This window comes from Saccostrea cucullata, unplaced genomic scaffold, assembly GCF_032062105.1.
Source record: "Saccostrea cucullata isolate Sc308-1 unplaced genomic scaffold, CSIRO_AGI_Scuc_v1 ctg34, whole genome shotgun sequence".
Lineage (NCBI taxonomy): Eukaryota > Metazoa > Mollusca > Bivalvia > Ostreida > Ostreidae > Saccostrea > Saccostrea cuccullata.
The window spans coordinates 50,409-74,012 of NW_026933012.1; the positions used below are offsets into that span (position 1 = coordinate 50,409).

At 34.2% G+C, this 23,604-nt stretch overlaps 1 protein-coding gene and 14 non-coding genes across 15 annotated transcripts; 8 read left to right on the top strand and 7 right to left on the bottom strand.

The window, feature by feature from the left end:
- Nucleotides 1-767: 767 nt before the first annotated feature.
- On the bottom strand, nt 768-13,763 carry LOC134236897 (cell death abnormality protein 1-like). The gene is made up of 12 exons (XM_062719052.1): nt 13,627-13,763; nt 12,960-13,148; nt 11,448-11,621; nt 9,658-9,852; nt 9,354-9,494; nt 9,109-9,252; nt 8,270-8,419; nt 5,605-5,769; nt 5,172-5,309; nt 2,266-2,403; nt 2,146-2,166; nt 768-1,798 (listed from the first exon to the last, which is right to left on the bottom strand). Exons 1-12 carry the CDS (start codon nt 13,688-13,690, stop codon nt 1,671-1,673), a joined length of 1,647 nt encoding a protein of 548 aa, XP_062575036.1. The 5' UTR covers nt 13,691-13,763; the 3' UTR covers nt 768-1,670.
- A 563-nt stretch (nt 13,764-14,326) lies between these two features.
- Trnad-guc (transfer RNA aspartic acid (anticodon GUC)) lies at nt 14,327-14,398 on the bottom strand. The gene has a single exon. It is a non-coding gene; the product is annotated as a tRNA-Asp (tRNA).
- A 119-nt stretch (nt 14,399-14,517) lies between these two features.
- On the top strand, nt 14,518-14,589 carry Trnaq-cug (transfer RNA glutamine (anticodon CUG)). The gene has a single exon. It is a non-coding gene; the product is annotated as a tRNA-Gln (tRNA).
- A 543-nt stretch (nt 14,590-15,132) lies between these two features.
- Trnai-aau (transfer RNA isoleucine (anticodon AAU)) lies at nt 15,133-15,206 on the bottom strand. Its single transcript has one exon. It is a non-coding gene; the product is annotated as a tRNA-Ile (tRNA).
- A 115-nt stretch (nt 15,207-15,321) lies between these two features.
- Trnar-acg (transfer RNA arginine (anticodon ACG)) lies at nt 15,322-15,394 on the top strand. The gene has a single exon. It is a non-coding gene; the product is annotated as a tRNA-Arg (tRNA).
- A 356-nt stretch (nt 15,395-15,750) lies between these two features.
- On the top strand, nt 15,751-15,822 carry Trnaq-cug (transfer RNA glutamine (anticodon CUG)). Its single transcript has one exon. It is a non-coding gene; the product is annotated as a tRNA-Gln (tRNA).
- A 5,194-nt stretch (nt 15,823-21,016) lies between these two features.
- On the top strand, nt 21,017-21,089 carry Trnar-acg (transfer RNA arginine (anticodon ACG)). Its single transcript has one exon. It is a non-coding gene; the product is annotated as a tRNA-Arg (tRNA).
- Nucleotides 21,090-21,254: 165 nt separating this feature from the next.
- Nucleotides 21,255-21,326, bottom strand: Trnad-guc (transfer RNA aspartic acid (anticodon GUC)). Its single transcript has one exon. It is a non-coding gene; the product is annotated as a tRNA-Asp (tRNA).
- A 119-nt stretch (nt 21,327-21,445) lies between these two features.
- On the top strand, nt 21,446-21,517 carry Trnaq-cug (transfer RNA glutamine (anticodon CUG)). The gene has a single exon. It is a non-coding gene; the product is annotated as a tRNA-Gln (tRNA).
- A 545-nt stretch (nt 21,518-22,062) lies between these two features.
- Nucleotides 22,063-22,136, bottom strand: Trnai-aau (transfer RNA isoleucine (anticodon AAU)). The gene has a single exon. It is a non-coding gene; the product is annotated as a tRNA-Ile (tRNA).
- Nucleotides 22,137-22,251: 115 nt separating this feature from the next.
- Trnar-acg (transfer RNA arginine (anticodon ACG)) lies at nt 22,252-22,324 on the top strand. Its single transcript has one exon. It is a non-coding gene; the product is annotated as a tRNA-Arg (tRNA).
- A 165-nt stretch (nt 22,325-22,489) lies between these two features.
- Trnad-guc (transfer RNA aspartic acid (anticodon GUC)) lies at nt 22,490-22,561 on the bottom strand. The gene has a single exon. It is a non-coding gene; the product is annotated as a tRNA-Asp (tRNA).
- A 119-nt stretch (nt 22,562-22,680) lies between these two features.
- Nucleotides 22,681-22,752, top strand: Trnaq-cug (transfer RNA glutamine (anticodon CUG)). Its single transcript has one exon. It is a non-coding gene; the product is annotated as a tRNA-Gln (tRNA).
- Nucleotides 22,753-23,287: 535 nt separating this feature from the next.
- Trnai-aau (transfer RNA isoleucine (anticodon AAU)) lies at nt 23,288-23,361 on the bottom strand. Its single transcript has one exon. It is a non-coding gene; the product is annotated as a tRNA-Ile (tRNA).
- A 115-nt stretch (nt 23,362-23,476) lies between these two features.
- Trnar-acg (transfer RNA arginine (anticodon ACG)) lies at nt 23,477-23,549 on the top strand. Its single transcript has one exon. It is a non-coding gene; the product is annotated as a tRNA-Arg (tRNA).
- Nucleotides 23,550-23,604: the final 55 nt, after the last annotated feature.

Sequence of the window (23,604 nt, forward strand, 5' to 3'; positions counted from 1 at the left end):
AAAGACTATAGTCGTTCTCTTGGCAGGATATGGAAACTAGGTCAAGATTTTCCGTTCGTGTGCCATCGGGGTTTTTACTTCTGTAACTGAATTCCGAGATACTTCTTAATTCTTGGAAGTGAACGTTTGATTGGATAATTGAGAGGTCATCAGGAGATGACCCTGAATGGGTTATCTTGATCCTTGTGTAGCGATCTATGTGAGCGGATTAAAGGATCTGATTTTAATCAGATTGAGAGGGATCGAAGAAGAGAAAACACTGTCCTTAAGTATTTTTTTTTTTATTTTTCAGCTACATGATCATCCTTAACATTATACTTGGAGTCCATTTTTTCTATAATGGCCCAATTTTTTTTTTGAAAATATGTGAAGAGGAATTTTGAATTTATAAAAAAAACCAAGGGGGGGGGGGGGGCATAATTTTTTTCAAAAATGGCGCGATCGTACCCAAAACAGACCTTGACCTAGAGATTTATCTGATATCTCTGTCTACTAAATTCCATTTCAATATGTGCAACCTCTGCAAAGAAAATGAACGGAAACTGCAAATAATTGGAATTTTTCTAATTCCAAGGGGCATAACTCTGTCAAAAATGGCGCAATCATACCCAAAACAGAACTTGACCTGTAGACATTCATCCGATATATCTGTATACTAAATTTCATATCAGTATGTTGAACGGTTGTAAAGAAAAGAACGGAAACTATAAGTGGACCGACCGATCGACGGGAGCAAAGCAATATGCCTTCCCTTCTTCGTTGGAATTAAAAAAAAATCCAATGGGAGTCTGCCATTGCATAAAAAAAAATATGATTTATGCAATCATACAATAATAAACAATCATAGAACATGTACATGTATTCGCATTAATTAACACTTTAAAGATTTATTCAGTTTTCATTAACACTATACAGTGTAGGTATTCATTTGGTGAACCATAAATTTTTATTAGGCAAAATATTAAAAAACATAAAAATATACAAATGACTAGCATTTTTATAATTTTAAAAAACTTTGTTACACTCAATATATAAACAATATAAAAATATGTTCATGTATGCTACTTTTAAAACAGATTCTTGGATGCTTTGGATCCAAGCAATCACATTAATGTAGCAATGAAATTCAATTGCATCCAAAAAAGCATTCAAATTTTCCATCCGATTCTTATACGCGAAATGATTTCATTCTTAAACAAAAGGATACATTTTAGCACTATTTTAAAATAATTTTAAACATTGAAAATAAGAACTTTGCGATATAATTTTTCTATCACAAAATGTCCTTTAGATTGTCACGAATATGTAGCAGAAACAGGGAAAATACTGTAACATTAAACACAATAAAGCAGCACGTAAAATCAAAGTTATGCAGAAACTGTTATGCAAACATGATCAATAAGTTATCATGTACTTATTTCAAGGAAATCTTAAAAAATATAAATTCCTGACATAAAGTAATTTTTCGACATGTTTGTAAAATTTACTTTGTACAGCGAGAAAAAGAACTTTCCTGAAGCCCTGGTGCATCTAGTATGGAAGCAAGGTATCGATAAGTCAGAATGAACTCATGAATATACTTTTATCCTAAATCTGCCTTTAAAAAGAAATATTAACTTTGAAAAACTAAAGGATCTCTTATAAAAACGAAAAAATATTTTGATTTAATATCACTTAGATAAACTGTAACGCATGTAACCACATCCCGTTACGAAAAGAGTGGCGCCAAATCCCAAAGCAATCCCGATCCCAAGGCTTTTTGGTTCCCAAGTGACTGAACCTTCTTTTTCTTCATCATCTGAAAACAAACAAACATACACACATTAAATATAAACAGTGTGTTGTATTTTAAATATAACATCTGACAAAATCTTCACAGGAATACAACAGAACGCTTGCCGCTTGCAATATTGGACGGTGGACATATATTAGACTGCCTACTGATCACAGGCACCTGACGTTACTTATTTTTCTTTTAATAAAAAAAAATATACACATACCGAATAATAAACAAGGTTTATTATTCGGTATGTGTATATTTTTTTTATTAAAAGAAAAATAAGTAACGTCAGGTGCCTGTGCTACTGATGTATGTCACTTATTATTACCTACATCTTGATATGAATGTTAAAATTTGTAACTTACATTCTGGATATAAGCAGACATCTGAAAAAAAAAATCCAATTTATGGAATGTCACGCCTTCGGAAAACAATTCATTTTTAATATGCATCTTTCCAATCTAAGACTTATTAACAGTACTAACCTCTATAGTTACACTGCGACCAACGCCATCCTTTTTGACATGCGCCTGGGCAGTTTCCGGTCTCCCAGTCACAAGGTTCGTTGTCTTTGCAGAAACACCACTTATCACAATCCCATCCATATAATCCGGGTTCACAGACTAATAAAAATATATTATGTCACATAATTATGACGTAATATTTAAAAGCATACTAATGACTTACTCCAAAACTGTAAATAAAACAAAATAAAAACATGTAGCTTGACCAGAATAGGAGTAATAGGAACCTTGAATCAGAACCATAGTTGGCCCACTGATTCATGAAAATAAGCTTTGCCGTTGTATGTCGGTGTGTTACTACATGTTTTTATAAAAATATAAATATATCACCCTTATTTAACAGTCTGTTAGCTATTATATATATTATACCCACATTTATTAAACTTTATTTGATAGTTTGTTGCTATTTACATGAGTATCTCACATTTATTTACGATATTTTAGTATTTATATTACTTTCATGTAACGGTATGTTATTATTTATATGAATATCTCACATTTATGTAATGGTATAATACGAGGGCTGTTCAATAAATAACGTCCTCGGTACTCGGAAAGAAGCAAAAAACGCTTTTCAAAGATTTAGTCTTCATGATTTTACTTATTAATCTCTTTTAATTAAAACACATGTCCGTAACATTTTTTATCCAATTTCTGATTGTTTTTAGATCTCATTTTTGGGTATGACCCTTAGTATATTGGAAAATGGCAGATCCAATGATTTCCTGGACTTGTTTCTTCCTTCTGAAAAGTGTTTTTTCAAGTTTGGAAATAGAAACAAGTCAAAAGGTCAACGATCTGGCGAATATTGTTAATGTGAAAAAACTTTAACTTTCTGTTTATTCCGAAAACCCCTTTTCTTCAGGGCGTGCGGGTTTGGACGCTGTCATGAAGAAATTTAATGTAGTGGATTCCTGATTCTGGGTCCTTCCTCTAATAAACCTTTCGATTTTTTTGCAAAAGAATTGCTTTCTACACTCCTCCAGAAATTAAACTGTCTCCCCGAATACGAATTTGAACAACAATACAACTAATATTTAAGAAAATTGCATATAAATCTGTCTTTGTGCTCTTGCATATCTTTGCTCTTGTCAGACCTTCGCTGTTTTTTATCAAGTACATCTTATAGTAAATTTTGTTTTGACGGTTTTAAGCAATAGATTCATGTTTTATTATCTGTTTGAATATCAAACAAACGTGGATAACTACAATTACTGATATTTTAAGATAATTGTTAAGACATTCGTACACGCTGTCGTTTTAACTCATTTTTCAAAATATAGGGTGACCTTTGAGTACCAAGCTTTTTTACCATCACACGTTTCTTAAAACAGTGTAAACTACTCCCGATATGATGTCTATCAAATTTGCTATGTGTCTTAAAGTCAATCATACATCATCAAACATTATTTGTTGAAATTTGGCAAACAGTACATAAGTTGTTATAAATTTTGTTGGCAAGGACGGTACCCATTTTTGATGCCCATTATATAATTTTTTATAATTGAAATCCACCTGCTCATTTGTCTATAAAACAGGCATTGGTTGCTGTAACTGTCATATATTTCAGTGAATATTTCTTTGGGATTCTTAACAAGTTTTACAGCAGCTTTAATGAAGCTTTTATTTTCACTCTTGTTTACTGATTTTTTACCACTCATTTATAATGCAGCGTCTTGAATAGCCCTTGTTTTCCAGCTTCTCACAAAAAAACTGTGTGATGAAAAGTGGTCATATAAACTTCTATAAATTTATTAAAGATTCAATAATGAGAGAAAGTCAAGCTTAATGTCATATGATATCTGTATTGTATTGTCATACAGTTCAGGACTTTATTTATTGAACAGCCCTCGTAGAAAACATTCATACTGATGTATTTATAAGAGCATCTCATTTTAATGTAAGGGTGTGTTAGTATTTATATGAATATCTCACATTTATGTAACGGTACATAGTCAAAATATTTATATGTTTCTATAAGAGCATCTCATTTTAATGTAAAGGTGTAGTATTTATATGTATATTCCCAATTTCTTCAATAGAATATTTGTATTCATATGGATATACATATATTTACATCCACTGAATAGTTTCTCCTTTATTTCTTAAGAAAACCCATTGTCTTTAATCAGTGTATGAACAACACTAGGCATATCACCTGTATTGATTTCTTGATTAGTGGCTGCTCTATCAATGAAACGTACAAAGACGGACGTATCATTAATACAATAATAAATCTTTTTAATCCTACTTTAAATGATTATTTAAACAGATATCAATATGGTTATAATGGCAAAGTCCATGTTTTGCTGTGGCCAGGAAACCCGAATTACCTGTCGGATCAAAAAGTAAAAAGGAGGTGCACAATGGCAATGTGTAATAAAAATTCTGTGAAAGTTTCATTAAATTTCACTCAGTGGTATAAGAGGAGTTGCGGATAAGAGATGGGTACCCCAAAGTGTAACAGACAGACGGGCGGACGGACATACCGATTACATTACCTGGTATACCCTCACACTTTTCAAGCGGGGGGTATAAATATAAACAATAGAATGTCTTTCTTTGGTTGTTAGTGCGGGAATGAATGTCACAGCTATTGCAGAAAAAAATTACATGACCCGCTATGTACTTTTTCTGCAACAGCTGCGACATTCATTCCCGTACTTACAACGAAAGAAAGCATTTTATTGTTTAAATCTCTCCTTTATATGCATTAAAATGTTACTTAATTTATATGAATATCTCACCTTGTAACGGTCTTTTAGTATTAATATAAACATCTCATCTTCATGCAACGATCTATTAGTATTTATATGAATATCTCACCTTTATGTAACGATCTATTAGTATTTATATGAATATCTCACCTTTATGATCACAGCTTTCTCCTTCATAGCCGGGTTCACAATCCCCCGGACAACGTCCGTTAACATTGTTACAAGAAGCCCCATCCTTACAATGACATCTACTGTTGCAGTTTTTTCCATATGTCCCAGGACTACATTCTAAAACGTTGATTAAGATAATCAATATCATCTATATTCTTTTATATCAAGTCAAGAGACTTGGTATTGTTTATGCATGTCGACGAATATGTGATCTATTTCATTGTTCACTTAGTTAATACCAATAATCAGAGAATAGCTATTTTTTAAACTGTTTATACAACAGTATTTTAAGAAAATTCCCATTTCGCCTTAGTACTTTTTAGCCTTTCTTATCTGTATTTCACAGTTAAGGCGAAATGGGAACACATCCCTTTTTTTTTACTTAAAAGAAAACTTGGAATATAAGTTCTACCTGAGGTGCAATTGAAGCCTTGATATCCAGGTGAACATCTCAGGCACATGCCGTCTGTATTCCTGCATCTTTTCCTGAGACAGTTTTCACTGCAGTTCTTTTCACAGTTTATCCCATATTTTGTACTTCTACATTTATATACCCACAGTGTGCCTGGATTAAAAGCTGCAAAAGATTCTAGTTACAAGCCATGCTTCAGTAAAAATATCTTTAAAATAGTTTTTATTAAATGTATGGCTGGACCGGGAATCGAACCCAGGACCCCTGCATCACTAGTCTACTAACTGAGCTAACCAAGCCAATATCCACGGCCCAAACCATTACATCCCTCCCTCCTTAAATGTTCTTCGCCCTCGAAGACACGACCAAAGTTCTTGTTCGCCCCTGGTAGGACTTTAACATGCTATTACAGGGGTGGTCAGGGGCACCAGGTCTGTAACAGGGGGGAGGGAATGTTTGGCTGGACCGGAAGTCGAACCCAGGACCTCTGCATCAGGTGCTCCAATAACTGGGCTACCAAGACCCATATCCACAGCCCAAACTATTACACTCAAAAATAAGCTTATTTAAATTGCCTTTATGAGAAAGTTCAATTTGTAATCAAGTCTATAAAACATTTCTTGGTCCAGTTTCTTTTCTTATTTCCTCCCTTTATTCATTCTTAACAAGAATGTTGTAGGCTTGCAAAGTATTTCAAGTACTATTGAGAATGAATTATAATTACTAATGTATTTTAAACTGTTAGTACTTTTATATCCAGATGACACTGTTATTATGGCTGAATCAGCCGATGAATTACAACATGCAATTAACGAATTTCAAAAATATTGTTTGCAATGGAAGTTGAAAGTTAATGTCGAAAAAACGAAGATCATGGTATTTTCAAAGGGTCCAATGTTAAAAAGAAAATTTTAACGACAACTTAGTTATTGAAAACGTTAAAGAATTTAAATACCTAGGCGTTGTATTTTCACGCTCTGGTTCCTTTTGTAAAACAAAAAAACACTTATATGAACAAGCTCAAAAAGCGATGTATGGAATTATAAGAAAAATTAGACAATTCAAATTACCAGTTGACTGTCAATTTGATCTTTTTGATAGAGTTGTAGTACTTTAGTCTTACTACATGTATATGGCTCTGAAGTATGGGGCTACGAAAACCTTGATATTGTAGAACGTTTACACTTGAAGTTTTTAAAGCATGTATTTAATTTGAAAAGTTCCACGCCATCGTACATGGTCTATGGTGAAACAGGTCGCAGGTCGCTTTCCTCTGTACATCTCGGTCCACTGTAGAATGATTTCATTTTGGGCAAAGCTTTTTTCAGGCCCACAAACTAAGATTGTAAATGTTTTATACAAACATATGTTTAAATTGTACTGTGATGGAAATTTAACAAACCCATGGTTATATTGTATACAGAAAATATGTAATATATGTGGTTTACAAAATGTATGGTACGAACAGAGTGCCAATATGAATTATAAATGGATAACTGCTACAGTAAAACAAATATTACAAGATCAATTTATTCAAAAGTGGTCTAGTGACGTTAATAATTCTTCAAAAGGACAAACTTACAGAATCTTTAAACAAAATTTTGGATTTGAAAATTATATTAATAAGTTATTCCTAAATTTAGAGCAATATTTATGAAATTGGACCACAAATCACCATTTACCGATAGAGACAGGAAGATGGCAAGGTTTACCACTGTGCGATAGAATATGTACACTTTGTAAAAACAATCAAATTGCAGATGAATTTCATTATATTTTAGAATTTAAAACTTTATCTAATGTGAGAAAGAATTACCTGGGCAATTATTATTTATCTAGACCGAATGTTATTAAATTCATGGAAATTATGTCAACCTCAAACTGAAAAAGTGATGAAAAAAGTATATTTATCCAAAAAATCTATGCTGCTGTCGTCCAATTTTTGTTTCCCCACTCTTTTTTTCTAAATTAATTTTTGTTATGTTTTCTATATTAAAAATGTGATTGACCAGACTGTTTATATTGTATATAATGTATATATGTTATTTAAATGCACAATACCCCATGTACCAATAGATTGGTCTGGGTGAATAAACTGAACTTGAACTTTACACATACAAGCAAACCATCTTTACTTTCAAGGAGCTAATTACATCTAATGTAAACAATAACATTCTAACCAAACAATGGAAATTATTTCAAATGGCAGTAAAGAGCTAAACATACATGTATGAGGCTTGATAAGAAATGCAAACAACTACCAAAATGTTACATTCAAATTTATCTGTTTGTTTCCTGTTTAATATTCAAATATCGAGCAGAACCCAAAATGATAAAAAAGAGGACCTCCTGAAGTGGGGTGCTGTTCTTTTTTTCTTTTTTCTTTTTGGTGTGTATGTGTGTGTGTGTGTGTTCGAGTTACTTTAGAATACTATAGAACTGATATATCCATATCATATACCACACAAAAAGTTAGATTAAGGGGTAACCTACATATTTTCTATATTTTTATACAACTGATTAATTACTTAGCCTACTAATTTCCTTTTTTTTTAAGACATTACAAGGATCATTTCATACAAAAGGACTCGAGTTCCGCAGAAATATTTTTTTGAAATCTGAATATAAAAATTATATAAAGATTTTAAAGTAAAAAAATACTGACTAAATGAACTACAATCTGAGTTTTCAAAGCGGTATCCGGGTAAATCGCATCCATCTGGGCAAGTACCGTTGTTAGGGAAGCACGTGGTTCCTTGGCGACATTTCCCACAGTTCCGTGAACACCCTTCGCCATAGGTCCCTGGATCACAAGCTGTTTTATATATAAAAGAAATCTTTTAGGTAATGCTTAAATTAACACATTGACAAATCCCACTTATATAAAAGCAAATGGAAAGCGGGGACTATTTTACTCCGAGATTTCTTAGCTTTAATTTTGGATGAGTGCAACCTAAGTCAAACTAGGTCTTGGCTTTTTTTTCTGTTCAGATAACTGTCTTCCTCTTCATTTTTTTTTTCAATGGAAATCCTTTCGAGTTCTTAGCATTATCAATTTGGTAATTTTGCAAAAGCTTCGGGGGGCAACTTATAAGGGTCTTGCAACTTATAAGGGTCCTGCTATTTTTAACTAGTACCAAGTTTTACTTTCAAAGATGCGCGTTATATTTTTCCAGTATATTTATAAGATATTTCTATTGTGCACGCTGAAATTCTCTACATAGTTTTAGCAAACAATTTTTACATATGTACCAGTAGTAGTCCAGTTGTATTTGACTGTAATATTTCAGTTAACAAATTCCTAAATAGATTACTAAGTAGCTAGAAATATGGAAAGTTCTAGGCAACCTTGGCTAAAGTGACTGTGATTTTGTTTATCTAAGCCAATTTTATATCAGGATTTTTGAAAAAAAATTGGTTGTGTATTCTAATAAAACTGAATGATAGATATATATGCAAAATAAATCACAAACAGTAGCATGTTACTTGAATATTGAAACTAACGTTTGTCACATAAAACTCCCTCATACTTCACACTCTTGAACCCCCTGTCACAGTAGCAAATCCCGTCTTTTGAGGAACAACGGTACATACAGTTTGGGCTACACGTTTTAGTGCAATCCTCACCATAAGTGCCTTTGGGACAATCTGCAGAATGAAGGTAATTCATGAGATTTTGATCAATTTTATATACAGTATGATTAAGTTTTTCTAAAAAAAATTATAATTAAAAAAAATTTAAAACTCACCTGGGGAGTCGCATTTATCTCCCTTCCATCCGGGTTTACATCCCTTGATGCACGTGCCATTCACGTGGTGACAGTTACCGTCCACACAGTGAGTACTACATCGGGAATCACAAACGTCTCCGTAAGTCCCAAGCTCACAAGCTACAGGTATGAGTATAAATAGAAGTCTAAATGTCCGATATTTTAAATATAAAAACTTCAGTAGTATATCAGTATTTTATTATCGCAGATAAATTATCCCTTATAATATTTTTAAAAAAGGAGTAAGGAGAGTACTAGTACGTGATGAAAAAAAAAAACTTACTCTTACTGCAGTTTCTACCCTTGAATCCACTGGGACAATGCAAATCTAGTTCTTCGTCGCTTGTATCGTTGGTGTCTTTCAAATGCATGTACATAGTTAAACAACTTCCGGTCAGAACTAGACAAGTGACATTGGAAGGACAGTTTGATTTACAAGGAACACAGAGATCCGCAGCAAAAGGTATTCCGCTACAATCTTCAACAAAGAACACAAAACAGTGAGTAATTGCATTCAATCGTCTCGATGTCAAAAAAAAAAAATCAATGAGACAGACATAAAACTGTTTGGTTACGACAGAAAAAAGTATTTTATCCAAAAATAGCAGAAGGTCACCTACTAGTATATATTTTTACCAAATCAAATCAATTTTGTCTGTAGATGAAAAATTAAAAATGTAGAGATTGAGACTTTCATAAAACAGAAATATATAAGAAAGTAAAAACAGGGATACATGGATAGAATTGATTCATAAGCAACTTGCTTGAGTATACAACAGGCACACTCATTGATGTTAAAGCAATATGAGCTGCAACTTTGATGTCAAAATTTTCTGTTACAAAATTTCAAGGACAGAGAAAAAAAAAAATCATTTATGAACTTCTGTTATTCATACATGTACTTGTAAGAACTATATTGTCGTCCAGTACAATATCGATTTCTGTAATAATTCTAAATTTGATTGTAGAGAGGTCATTTTAAGCAATTTTAATAATTTATTTAACGGGTAGTCTAATTTATTATTAAGGTTCAAATTACTTACACATTTATCATAATGAAACATTTTAATATATAGCATAATGACATTCTCAAAAAATGCAGCTCATATTACTTTAAAGACAAGACACTTTATTTTTCTCAATTGTCATCTGCGACAGGCATCAACTTAATTGCCTTTTATGCTTGATTAACAATTCAAATTATCTATTTCTAAAAACAACACCTTAATTGTTAAAACTAGTAGACGTGAATACTGAAGGTTAATCCTCTACCTAACTCATAAAAATCACAAGAGGATGCTTCCATATTAAATAGCATCAATTAGTCAACTTCTTGCACTTGATATTCTTGAGAAGAAGATTTTTAAAGAATTTTCCTATATATTTCTATGTAAAACCCATCTGATAATTTCAACAAGTCCATCGTTGTATCTGGAAAAGAGAAACGTAGTCAAATCAAATGTTTACAAAGCTTACCAAACACTAGTGTATTCTTGAGAAGAAGATTTTTAAAGAATTTTCCTATATATCTGACAACGGAATACGGAGGCTGGTCCATTGTGGCCCAGCCGTATCCCCAGGGGTCATGATATTGAACAAAGTTGAAGCTCTACATCAAAACCTTAGGATGCGCGTATAAATTTACTTCCCCCACAGGCAAGTGGAGGCGTCAAAGTATGAGTTAAAGTTTCTGAAGAAGATGTAAAAAAAACAAGCTAATTCAGAGAATTCGTGTCCCCCGCTTAGGGAAAAAGTCGGCTCCCCCTGACTGAATTTGTAGAGTTATTAAATGTATACAAACTGAAGGAAATAAAATACATGTATGTCAATATACATATAAAGATTTGATGCTTTTCTGGCATTATGTTATAGAAGATTTTTTTTATATGGAATATTTATCACACTGAATGATGATTTTATAACCTCATAAATTTTTCAAACATGCTGGAATACTATCATTTAGTAAAAAAGCTTCACTTGAGCCTTCGGCTCAGGTGAAAAAAGAAGTCGAAAATGAGTACGACATTAATTGTTAACATTAGTAGACGTGAATACTAAAGGTTAATCCTCTACCTAACTCGTAAAAATCACAGGAGATAGATCGCACTGTTTGGAAGTAATCAAAAGAAAACAGTGACTTTTTTGTCAACTTGTTGCACTCTAGTTGTAAACTTTTCGAAGAAAATATTCCTCCAGGATCTTGGTAACACAACCCATCTGATAATTTCAACAAGTCCATCGTTGTATCTGGAAAAGAGAAACATAGCTAAATCAAATGTTTATGAAACTTACCAAACACCCACATGACGCTGTGTTACACACAGAGAGTTAAATTTACAGTCGCGGGTTTGACCTTTTGACAAAACGGAATACGGAGGCTGGTCCTTCAGATCAGACCGTATAAACCGAGGTCCCGTATTGCAGTAAGAGCGGAAAAAGCTCCCTCACTGCTCAAAAGCCAGTGCCGCGTATAGGTCTGATAATAAATTTACATCCCCCACAGGCAAGTGGAGGCGTCAAAGTATGAGTTAAAGTTTCTGAATTAAGGAGATGTACAAAACAAAACAAAACAAAACAACTAATCATTATGAGAGGCCTTTCAACTTTACTGTCACTTTCAGCATAGTCTAGAAAGGTGTTAGTATTATATAAGTTTATAAACCCTACAATGTTGATCTCTGTAGACATTTCTAAGTTACTACATGTGTATTACATGTACCTGGGAATCATTTTATTATATCTAGTCACTTACTTGTAGAGATAAGTAGGCAGGCGAAGTTACTACGACCCAGAGCAAGTCAAAAAGTACACATCCCTTTCTACATCAATTAGTATGTTTGGTCAAGGTATGGCTGATAGTTTCTTTCGAAGAGACTTGCTAAAAATGACGCCGTTTTTTCTTCTTTTTTAAAAAAACATTTTATGCCCCATCAAGAATTTTTTACTCGTATTGAGACTCCATCACTTGCCGGTTGAAGGCTGCAAAATGTACTCAGCACTTACGGTCATTGAGCAGGGAGATATAATTATTTTTGCAGCAGCACCCTCCTTAATCTGTGACTCTAGAACAAACACTCTAACCACTTCACCAAGCAGGCAACTAATAACTGGTCTTTGTTACTCATTAAAATGCAACAGATGTAGTATCCTAATATACATTGGTAGTGAATGTCTCTTGATGCTTCATAAAGGTATATTTCGTCACTGAAAGGAATCATACACTCTTCGGAAAATGGACTTGAACCCAAAATGCTTCCTTTGGACGTCTACACTATAGGTCTTACAATATCCATCTAAAATATATTAGGGAGGGTAATAGATCGTCAACTGCCCATGCAACAACTTAATACAAAATTTTGCTTTAACGTCAGAAAGTTTTTCTTCTGAAGTTTGAGAAATGAAATGAGACATCCAATGTAAGACAAAAATACATCAATACCGGTAATAAAAAAAGAGACTTCATTTATTTACACATGTAGCTCTTTTTGATGCAGGTTTATTTCCTTCGTGTAACACTTCATGACAGTCACTTTTAAAATGAGCAGAAGACTAAGTTTTTTAATGTAAATTCTTTAAGGTACTTACCATCATCATGAATTATTCTGAGGAATTCATAATTTAAGAAAACGCTTCTTGTATTTTCACTGAAATTAGTCAGGTTTCTTAATTTCTTGCATTCAACAGGTTGTATAGAACTACCAAAAGTCGGAGCAGGGGTTGCAGCAAATTGAAATTCATCCGGTATTCTAGTCCTTTTAGTACTCCCAAGACTCACTGAAATTAATTTTGAGAATCAATCAATAGCATATGCAATGGACTGATGTAAATCTACTGACTTTTTTAAATGCAACCAAAACATCCCTTTTTTGCAAAAACAAAAAAAAAAAAAAAAAAAAAAAAAAAGGAAAAAAAAACCAAACAAACAAACAAACAAATTTGATATAAGCGCCTGATTGAAATAAATAGGTGTGTGTGATTTGTATATATTAGAGGTGACTTTCCAGAAAAATATATTTGTGATAATCCGAACGGAGAACCGTAGGTATTTAAAATACCACATTGCCGTCACCTTCTCCAGCGAATTGTAATGTATAGGAATTAATTAATTAAGGTGCATTGCTACATGTAAATGTAAATTACATAATTTACTTAACGTTTTCGTCAGTTTAACATAATAAGTAAATCAAAAAGAACGTTTCTTGATATGTAGATTTGCATATTTTGTTTTTACTTGCATTGGATTAATACTTACGTAAGAGAGAAGCAAGACAAATAAAAATGTTTAAAAAATCCCGATAGTTTATCATGTTTAACATTGTGTATTTATTATTCCAGACATGAGCACAAAATTGTGACTTATGAATAAAGCCGGTCCTTGACTTGTACACATTAATCCATCAAACAATGCATTGTATGGAAGCTTGAGGTAGTCAAAATTAATTTGGAAATGTTTCATCACGAAACAAAGAAAACGATATGCATTTACAAGTTACCACTGGGAGTTTGTTTTCACAAGATTAAAAACAAGTTGCAAAAGCTGCTAATTTAGCTCAATCTTAAAAATAAAGTTACAGGCTAACACTTAACTAAGGGTACTTCAAGATGAGAAGGGCTTCCCGAGCCAAAAATGCCTTATTAATTTTAGAAGCCTAAAACCCATTTTCCTGTAACAAATACAACCACTCATATATATATATATATATATATATATATATATATATATATATATATATATATATATATATATATATATACACAAATAAAGTCCAAGTTTATTATGCACAAATGGTTGTTTCCATTTTGTTTATTTTACTTGAGTTAAATAAGAAAGAAACTTGTTACGTTAAAAATTACAGACTTTCTGAGCTTTGTTAAAATGAATTTTATTCATGCTTGCTTTCAAGAGAAGCACTTAACAGAAAAGGAGAAAAATGGATGAAAAAATCGTATTCCTCCCCGGCGGGGAATCGAACCCCGGTCTCCCGCGTGACAGGCGGGGATACTTACCACTATACTACCGAGGAAGTTATAATCGACGATCTTAAATACCGACTGGGACATGACCGTTTTGTTCACTGACATGTCACTCGGTTCAGGGGGCGACTCAAAAGTAAGTCTCCGAAGAATCCATATCATGGCATGAGGTTCCATGGTGTAATGGTTAGCACTCTGGACTCTGAATCCAGCGATCCGAGTTCAAATCTCGGTGGAACCTGACCAGCATTTTTTTTTATCCAATTTTCTTTTCTGCATTTTAGAAAGAAAGCCTAAATAATGCCAAAAACAAGAAACATGTAATGACGAACACACAATTGTAAAATTCAATTTTCAATCATACGAAAGAAGTGTGCTTTTCAGCTCAGTCTTTGGAAATCAGTTACAGGTCCATTGACTTACATTTTTTTCAAAAGTGTAGAAGTATATGTGCTTGATTTTCATGATAACATTTCTTTGACATTATTATTATTTAGAAGTGGGGGAATGTTATGAACAGACGATTTCCACGAACACAAAAATCACTGGACTACCATCTGCCCGTTCCATTTTAGAGGCGACAAAAAGTAATGTCCTGTAAAAAAAAATACAACCAGTCTACGAGGATGGTGTCATTCATTATTGTCGTTTGACTATATGATAGCTTCCATGTACTTTTATAAGTTCAGGTTCATAATGCAAGAGATGGAAGTCTTGATTTGTTCACTGTCCATGCCAAGGGTTGGTCTTTGAGAAAGCCCCGAAAAAAGAAAGTGCAATACCTTGGCCAGTGTGGGGGTCGAACCCACGACATTCGCGTTATTAGCACGACGCTCTAACCGACTGAGCTAACCGGCCTGTACAAGTACACATTAACATACTGATCAAGTTTATCAGTGGCAGGGATTGATAAAATCTCCGGGAATCAAAATGGCATTTCCCTTTGGTGAATAATCCAAAGAAATGGATCAAGGGGTCTGTGGCGCAATGGATAACGCGTCTGACTACGGATCAGAAGATTCCAGGTTCGAATCCTGGCAGACTCGTTGAATATTTAGTTTTTTCTTGGGGTAAAATAAAAAAGAAACTTGTAAGGTTTCTTTTAAAAAGGACTGGCTTTTTGAACTTTGTTAAAATGAATTTTATTCATGCTTGCTGTCAAGAGAAGCACTTAACAGAAAAGGAGAAAAATGGATGAAAAAATCGTATTCCTCCCCGGCGGGGAATCGAACCTCGGTCTCCCGCGTGACAGGCGGGGATACTTACCACTATACTACCGAGGAAGTTAAAATCGACGATCTTAAATACCGACTGGGACATGACCGTTTTGTTCACTGACATGTCACTCGGTTCAGGGGGCGACTCAAAAGTAAGTCTCCGAAGAATCCATATCATGGCATGAGGTTCCATGGTGTAATGGTTAGCACTCTGGACTCTGAATCCAGCGATCCGAGTTCAAATCTCGGTGGAACCTGACCAGCATTTTTTTTTAATCCAATTTACTTTTCTGCATTTTAGAAAGAAAGCCTAAATAATGTCAAAAACAAGAAACATGTAATGACGAACACATAATTGTAGAATTCAATTTTCAATCATACGAAAGAAGTGTGCTTTTCAGCTCAGTCTTTGGAAATCAGTTACAGGTCCATAGACTTACATTTTTTTCAAAAGTGTAGATGTATATGTGCTTGATTTTCATGATAACATTTCTTTGACATTATTATTATTTAGAAGTGGGGGAATGTTATGAACAGACGATTTCCACGAACACAAAAATCACTGGACTACCATCTGCCCGTTCCATTTTAGAGGCGACAAAAAGTAATGTCCTGTAAAAAAAAAAATAAATAAAACTAGTCTACGAGGATGGTGTCATTCATTATTGTCGTTTGACTATATGATAGCTTCCATGTACTTTTATAAGTTCAGGTTCATAATGCAAGAGATGGAAATCTTGATTTGTTCACTGTCCATGCCAAGGGTTGGTCTTTGAGAAAGCCCCGAAAAAAGAAAGTGCAATACCTTGGCCAGTGTGGGGGTCGAACCCACGACATTCGCGTTATTAGCACGACCACGGCCAGGAACACGTTAAGTTCCAAGACAGTACCGTTGTCAGAAACCTTTAAAGTTAAGCACTGAAAATGGCGCGTTGTCATGAATTTTCAGGTGAGGTTATGACAAAAACTGTCCGGTGTCATTACTTGAGAAGGCAGGTCGTGAGCAGTTTTTCATTTTTTAAGTTAAATAATTTCAACCAATGTCTGAAATTGCAATGGGGAACAGGACTGACACCCCTTTTGGTGTTGTATGAATTTCAGCCGTTAAAATGAAGTCATAAAAGAGGATTTTGCGTTGGCAATCACATGCCCATGTGTGAAGTCATGTTCGTCAGCCTGAAATTTTAATATTTCTTGCGTAAAATTTATCAATTTGGTCCTTTTATTTTGAAATATGAAGAAAAACTTAATTTTACATGTGTTAGGCAACTGACAGCCTATTCTTGATAGCAGGCTTTAAAAAATCGCAATTTATAAGCAAAACGTCCGTTGTCAGTACATGTTAAGTTTTTCTAGTCCGGTGTCTTTTTCTTAACATATACGTTTATCAATAAAACAGTCTGACTAAGGCCATTCCCTACTATTTCAATTTGTTAGAAGTGAAATAGTACGGGCTGGTTTTAGTCAGACTGATCAATAAATACGTATATAACAAAAATGATCAAATGTATATGTACTCTCAAGAAAGAGAAAGCATATTGCAGAAAATTTTGAATCTTTTGGGTGGTCGTCTTAGGAGTAGTGTATATACACCAACGTGCTAACCATTCTGTAAATAAATGTTTTTTAGTCAATTCATTCTCATAGTTTACTAGACTGCAAACGTATAACAATTCCTGAAATATTATCAGTAAAACAAAAATAAAATGCTGGATCTACACCTTCTTTTAAATACAGAAGTTTTTAATATGTATTAAATTATTGACAAACAAGTTGCTGAAACAAGAATATTAAAAGTCTTGTCAGCAAATACAATTTATAATGGAGTCAAATGCTGACTGACGTTTTTCATACAGTTATTTGATCAGGTCCGAATAAGAATCCGATTTGGTGGTGCTATAAAATATACTAGGCATTATTTCAAAATCTTAGTGTTTTGTCAAGGTAGTTCGATGACTTGTGGGATTAAATATTGTTTAATAAAAGTTCAGCCTTCCCTAAAAAAAAATATTTCGCAAGTTAACATAGGTGTCCATTTTACCAGTAACGAATAAGCCGACGAGTTCCGGATACCGTATAGATTCTTATTCAATTCAACCCTAAATTGAAAAATAAATGTCCTAGACGTTATCCATTGGCATGCCTAAGAAAAGTTAAATTCGTTGATTACCAATAATTATTTGTATTTCCAAAGGTTGAAGAGAAACTAGAGGTACTGTGGGCACTGAGCTCATTTTAATGATACCCCACACCTCCTTTATGGTTATTTATGACAAAATCCATGTTTTGCTCTGGGAGACCCGAAATAAGTGTCGGATCAAAAAGTAAATAAAAGGTCACAATGTCACAATGTAATAAAGGATCTGTGACAGTTGCATTAAATCTTACTCAGTGGTATAGGAGGAATTGCGGATAAGAGATGGATATACCTTTCAATATTACAAAGAATGGCAGTATCTACATGTATGTTTTACTCAGGGAGCCCAAATTATGTGCCAGATCCCAAAGTAAAATAGGTGCACTTTGGCACTGTTAAACAAAGATTCTATGAAAGACTCATTAAATTCTGTGAAGCCTCATTAAACTTCATTCAGTGGAAGAAGAGGGGTTGGGGATAAGAAATGAATACCCCAGAGAGTATCAGACGGACAGACGTACAGCTAGACAGACGGAAGGACATACAGACGGTTGGATGGACAAACATCCCATTACTATAAACCCCTTTCTTCCTGTTTTTAAAGCGGGGTATAATAAGTCATGCTTACAATGAAGAAAACAACGAAGAGTGAATTTATAATAGTGTTTAAAATGGGTATGCGGAACTGGTAAAATAAGAACACGAAAATATTTCGATATCTTCCAGTGTTCTTAATATTTATTTTTGACAATTTTTCAGTATATGTTAGAGTACATATCAAACTTACTTTTGATACCTGGAACGTTGTTTTATGTAAAACATTTATGTATCTACAGAGGTTTTTCTGCAGACTTACGCGTTACGGTGATTTTTTGCATTGTAGAAGTATGCCTACTGTTTTAAGTACGATAACGAAACCAAACTGAAGGCAAAAAATCAAAACTTCACATAATTCAAACACTCATAAATAAGCCTTCTTACCATAGATATCAATTTATTTTTACACCGTTGAATTTATTAAATATCAGTCCTTAAATTACTAATTATTCGGAACTGGCCAAAATCCGGAACTGGCCAAACCACTGTAGCTCTTAAATTAATGTTTGCATAAAATCTTTAAATATTGCCTCAAAGATTAATTTAAAATATAAAAATAAAATAATAATATTTGAATACATACTGTCCTTCCTCCTACCGCCAAGTTAATTTTCAAAAGTTAACATATTCGAAGCATTTTTAAATTTTTTTTATAGATAATTATATAAATTTTCATAAAACATTACTTATTTGGGAAAACAAAGAGAGATAACTATAGAAACTTGGTAAAACTTTTGTTTTCCAGAGAAATCAACGAAAAATGGAAAATACTTTACACCCCTCCCCCCCCCTGTGAAACAAAAATTCTTTTTCACAGGTAATATGGACTGTTTTTTTCAAAAATTCAAACCAAAGCTTTTTGTGTTTCAAAGGGAGGGGGTATGTTTATACTTTATAGACAAAAGTTAACAAAAAACAATATTATCAAAGGTATGTTTATAGACACAAAACGACAAAAAAAAATATTATCATAGATAATTTAATTTATGCCGCTATGAGAAATCTATTAAATCTTACACGGTCGGATAGTTATCATGGTTACGTTTTTTTTTATCGAAAAAAAAAATCTTTGCTTTTGTTGCGCCATTTCTGTTTTCCTGTTAGAGCAATGGAAAAAAAAACCCTCCACCCACCCTTTTTATGGGTTCATTTTTGTATTATTATGCATTCTGGTCAAAATTTGTATTTTTCTTATACTAGTAACTTGTCGTCTGGGTTTGGTGCAAAGGATTAACTCATTTATGTTATATTTCATGCATATTTACATGTAATCTGATATTTTTTACTTCTTGTAAATATCTAGTAGTCTCAGGGAGATCACACTTATACCTTTCATGCACCTATGTTCATTTTTATCTTGTTTTTTTTAATATCAGGTGATCACCCTTAATGGTTTGTTATACATTTTACTTTATACCATTCAAGTAAATGATATCATCGATATCGACAAAACTGCATATCTGTATTTGATTATTTTTTACTGCATTGTCAGGCTGATATTTCTCATAGGAAGCATAAGTGCTTATTTTTTCACCATATATTTATTTTTAAAATTTCTTTGCCGAAAACATAAGAAAAAATACTAGGAACATTTAATCATATCCAAGACTATTTCAAAATATGGTGATCTTTCAATGGAGAATATCGTCTAAACCCCCCGCCCCATTTTTAAGAGCTAGAAATAGGGATAATTCACTATTTAGCGCTGGTATCAAAACATTTTATCAATTACCATTGGACTGTTTTTTTGTATTAAAAATTGGCCAAATTGCCATTAATATTGAACAAAATGAGTGCAAAATGTAGGGGGGAATCGAGAGTTAGCGTGCATATTTCTTCCTTCACTTTGAAATAAGTTTTTTCAGGAAAAAGGTTGAAGCCCTTATGTATGACAAACAAAAGCTATGAAATATAGAAAATAGCATACGTTTAGTTTCTTATGACTAATTAGTTCACCCATTCATTGAAGGCATGCTTGAAATTTATCAAGGCATTAAAAAACTAAAATCGACCTCCTTTATAGTGTATACGTACAGTAAAGTACCGACAACGGACCGATGACAACGGACTGAATTTTCGTATCTTGGTATGACAACGGACATAAATTATAATAAATCAAAATTTTCTGCTTGAAGTTGTTCAATTTTTTTCTGTAAAGGCTTATAACATGTCTTGATACTGACTGCATCAATTGATATACATATAGTATTCTATTTCCAAAAAATATAACATTCCAGAAGGAAAATGAATGAAATCCACGTTGGATTTCACCAGGGTTTAATACCGCCAACGCAAACTCCTCTTTTATGACTTCATTTTAATGGCTGAAATTCATACAACCCCAAAAGGGGTGTCAGTCCTGTTCCCCATTGCAATTTCAGACATTGGTTGAAATTATTTAACTTAAAAAATGAAAAAACTGCTCACGACCTGCCTTCTCAAGTAATGACACCGGACAGTTTTTGTCATAACCTCACCTGTAAATTCATGACAACGCGCCATTTTCAGTGCTTAACTTTAAAGGTTTCTGACAACGGTACTGTCTTGGAACTTAACGTGTTCCTGGCCGTGACGACGCTCTAACCGACTGAGCTAACCGGCCTGTACAAGTACACATTAACATACTGATCAAGTTTATCAGTGGCAGGGATTGATAAAATCTCCGGGAATCAAAATGGCATTTCCCTTTGGTGAATAATCCAAAGAAATGGATCAAGGGGTCTGTGGCGCAATGGATAACGCGTCTGACTACGGATCAGAAGATTCCAGGTTCGAATCCTGGCAGACTCGTTGAATATTTAGTTTTTTCTTGGGGTAAAATAAAAAAGAAACTTGTAAGGTTTCTTTTAAAAAGCACTGACTTTCTGAGCTTTGTTAAAATGAATTTTATTCATGCTTGCTGTCAAGAGAAGCACTTAACAGAAAAGGAGAAAAATGGATGAAAAAATCGTATTCCTCCCCGGCGGGGAATCGAACCCCGGTCTCCCGCGTGACAGGCGGGGATACTTACCACTATACTACCGAGGAAGTTATAATCGACGATCTTAAATACCGACTGGGACATGACCGTTTTGTTCACTGACATGTCACTCGGTTCAGGGGTCGACTCAAAAGTAAGTCTCCGAAGAATCCATATCATGGCATGAGGTTCCATGGTGTAATGGTTAGCACTCTGGACTCTGAATCCAGCGATCCGAGTTCAAATCTCGGTGGAACCTGACCAGCATTTTTTTTTAATCCAATTTTCTTTTCTGCATTTTAGAAAGAAAGCCTAAATAATGTCAAAAACAAGAAACATGTAATGACGAACACATAATTGTAGAATTCAATTTTCAATCATACGAAAGAAGTGTGCTTTTCAGCTTTGTCTTTGGAAATCAGTTACAGGTCCATTGACTTACATTTTTTTCAAAAGTGTAGAAGTATATGTGCTTGATTTTCATGATAACATTTCTTTGACATTATTATTATTTAGAAGTGGGGGAATGTTATAAACAGACGATTTCCACGAACACAAAAATCACTGGACTACCATCTGCCCGTTCCATTTTAGAGGCGACAAAAAGTAATGTCCTGTAAAAAAAAAATAAAACTAGTCTACGAGGATGGTGTCATTCATTATTGTCGTTTGACTATATGATAGCTTCCATGTACTTTTATAAGTTCAGGTTCATAATGCAAGAGATGGAAGTCTTGATTTGTTCACTGTCCATGCCAAGGGTTGGTCTTTGAGAAAGCCCCGAAAAAAGAAAGTGCAATACCTTGGCCAGTGTGGGGGTCGAACCCACGACATTCGCGTTATTAGCACGACGCTCTAACCGACTGAGCTAACCGGCCTGTACAAGTACACATTAACATACTGATCAAGTTTATCAGTGGCAGGGATTGATAAAATCTCCGGGAATCAAAATGGCATTTCCCTTTGGTGAATAATCCAAAGAAATGGATCAAGGGGTCTGTGGCGCAATGGATAACGCGTCTGACTACGGATCAGAAGATTCCAGGTTCGAATCCTGGCAGACTCGTTGAATATTTAGTTTTTTCTTGGGGTAAAATAAAAAAGAAACTTGTAAGGTTTCTTTTAAAAAGGACTGACTTTCTGAGCTTTGTTAAAATGAATTTTATTCATGTTTGCTGTCAAGAGAAGCACTTAACAGAAAAGGAGAAAAATGGATGAAAAAATCGTATTCCTCCCCGGCGGGGAATCGAACCCCGGTCTCCCGCGTGACAGGCGGGGATACTTACCACTATACTACCGAGGAAGTTATAATCGACGATCTTAAATACAGACTGGGACATGACCGTTTTGTTCACTGACATGTCACTCGGTTCAGGGGGCGACTCAAAAGTAAGTCTCCGAAGAATCCATATCATGGCATGAGGTTCCATGGTGTAATGGTTAGCACTCTGGACTCTGAATCCAGCGATCCGAGTTCAAATCTCGGTGGAACCTGACCAACATTTTTTTTTATCCAGTTTTCTTTTCCGCGGTTTAGAAGGGAAGCCTAGATAATGTCAAAAACAAGAAACATGTAATGACGAACACATAACTGTAGAATTCAGTGTTTAATCATACGAAAGAAGTGTGCTTTTTAGCTCAGTCTTTGGAAATCAGTTACAGGTCCATTGACTTGCATTTTTTCAAAAGTGTAGAAGTATATGTGCTTGATTTTCATGATAACATTTCATTGACATTATTATTATTTAGAAGTGGGGGAATGTTATGGACAGACGATTTGCACGAACACAAAAATCACTGGACTACCATCTGCCCGTTCCATTTTAGAGGCGACAAAAAGCAATCTCATGTTAAGAAAAAAAAATACAATCACTCTACGAGGATAGTGTCAGTCAGTATTGTCGTTTGACTATATGATAGCTTTATAAGTTCAGGTTCATAATGCAAGAGATGGAAATCTTGATTTGTTCACTGTCCATGCCAAGGGTTGGTCTTTGAGAAAGCCCCGAAAAAAGAAAGTGCAATACCTTGGCCAGTGTGGGGGTCGAACCCACGACATTCGCGTTATTAGCACGACGCTCTAACCGACTGAGCTAACCGGCCTGTACAAGTACACATTAACATACTAATCAACTTTATCAGTGGCAGGGATTGATAAAATCTCCGGGAATCAAAATGGCATTTCCCTTTGGTGAATAATCCAAAGAAATGGATCAAGGGGTCTGTGGCGCAATGGATAACGCGTCTGACTACGGATCAGAAGATTCCAGGTTCGAATCCTGGCAGACTCGTTGAATATTTAGTTTTTTCTTGGGGTAAAATAAAAAAGAAACTTGTAAGGTTTCT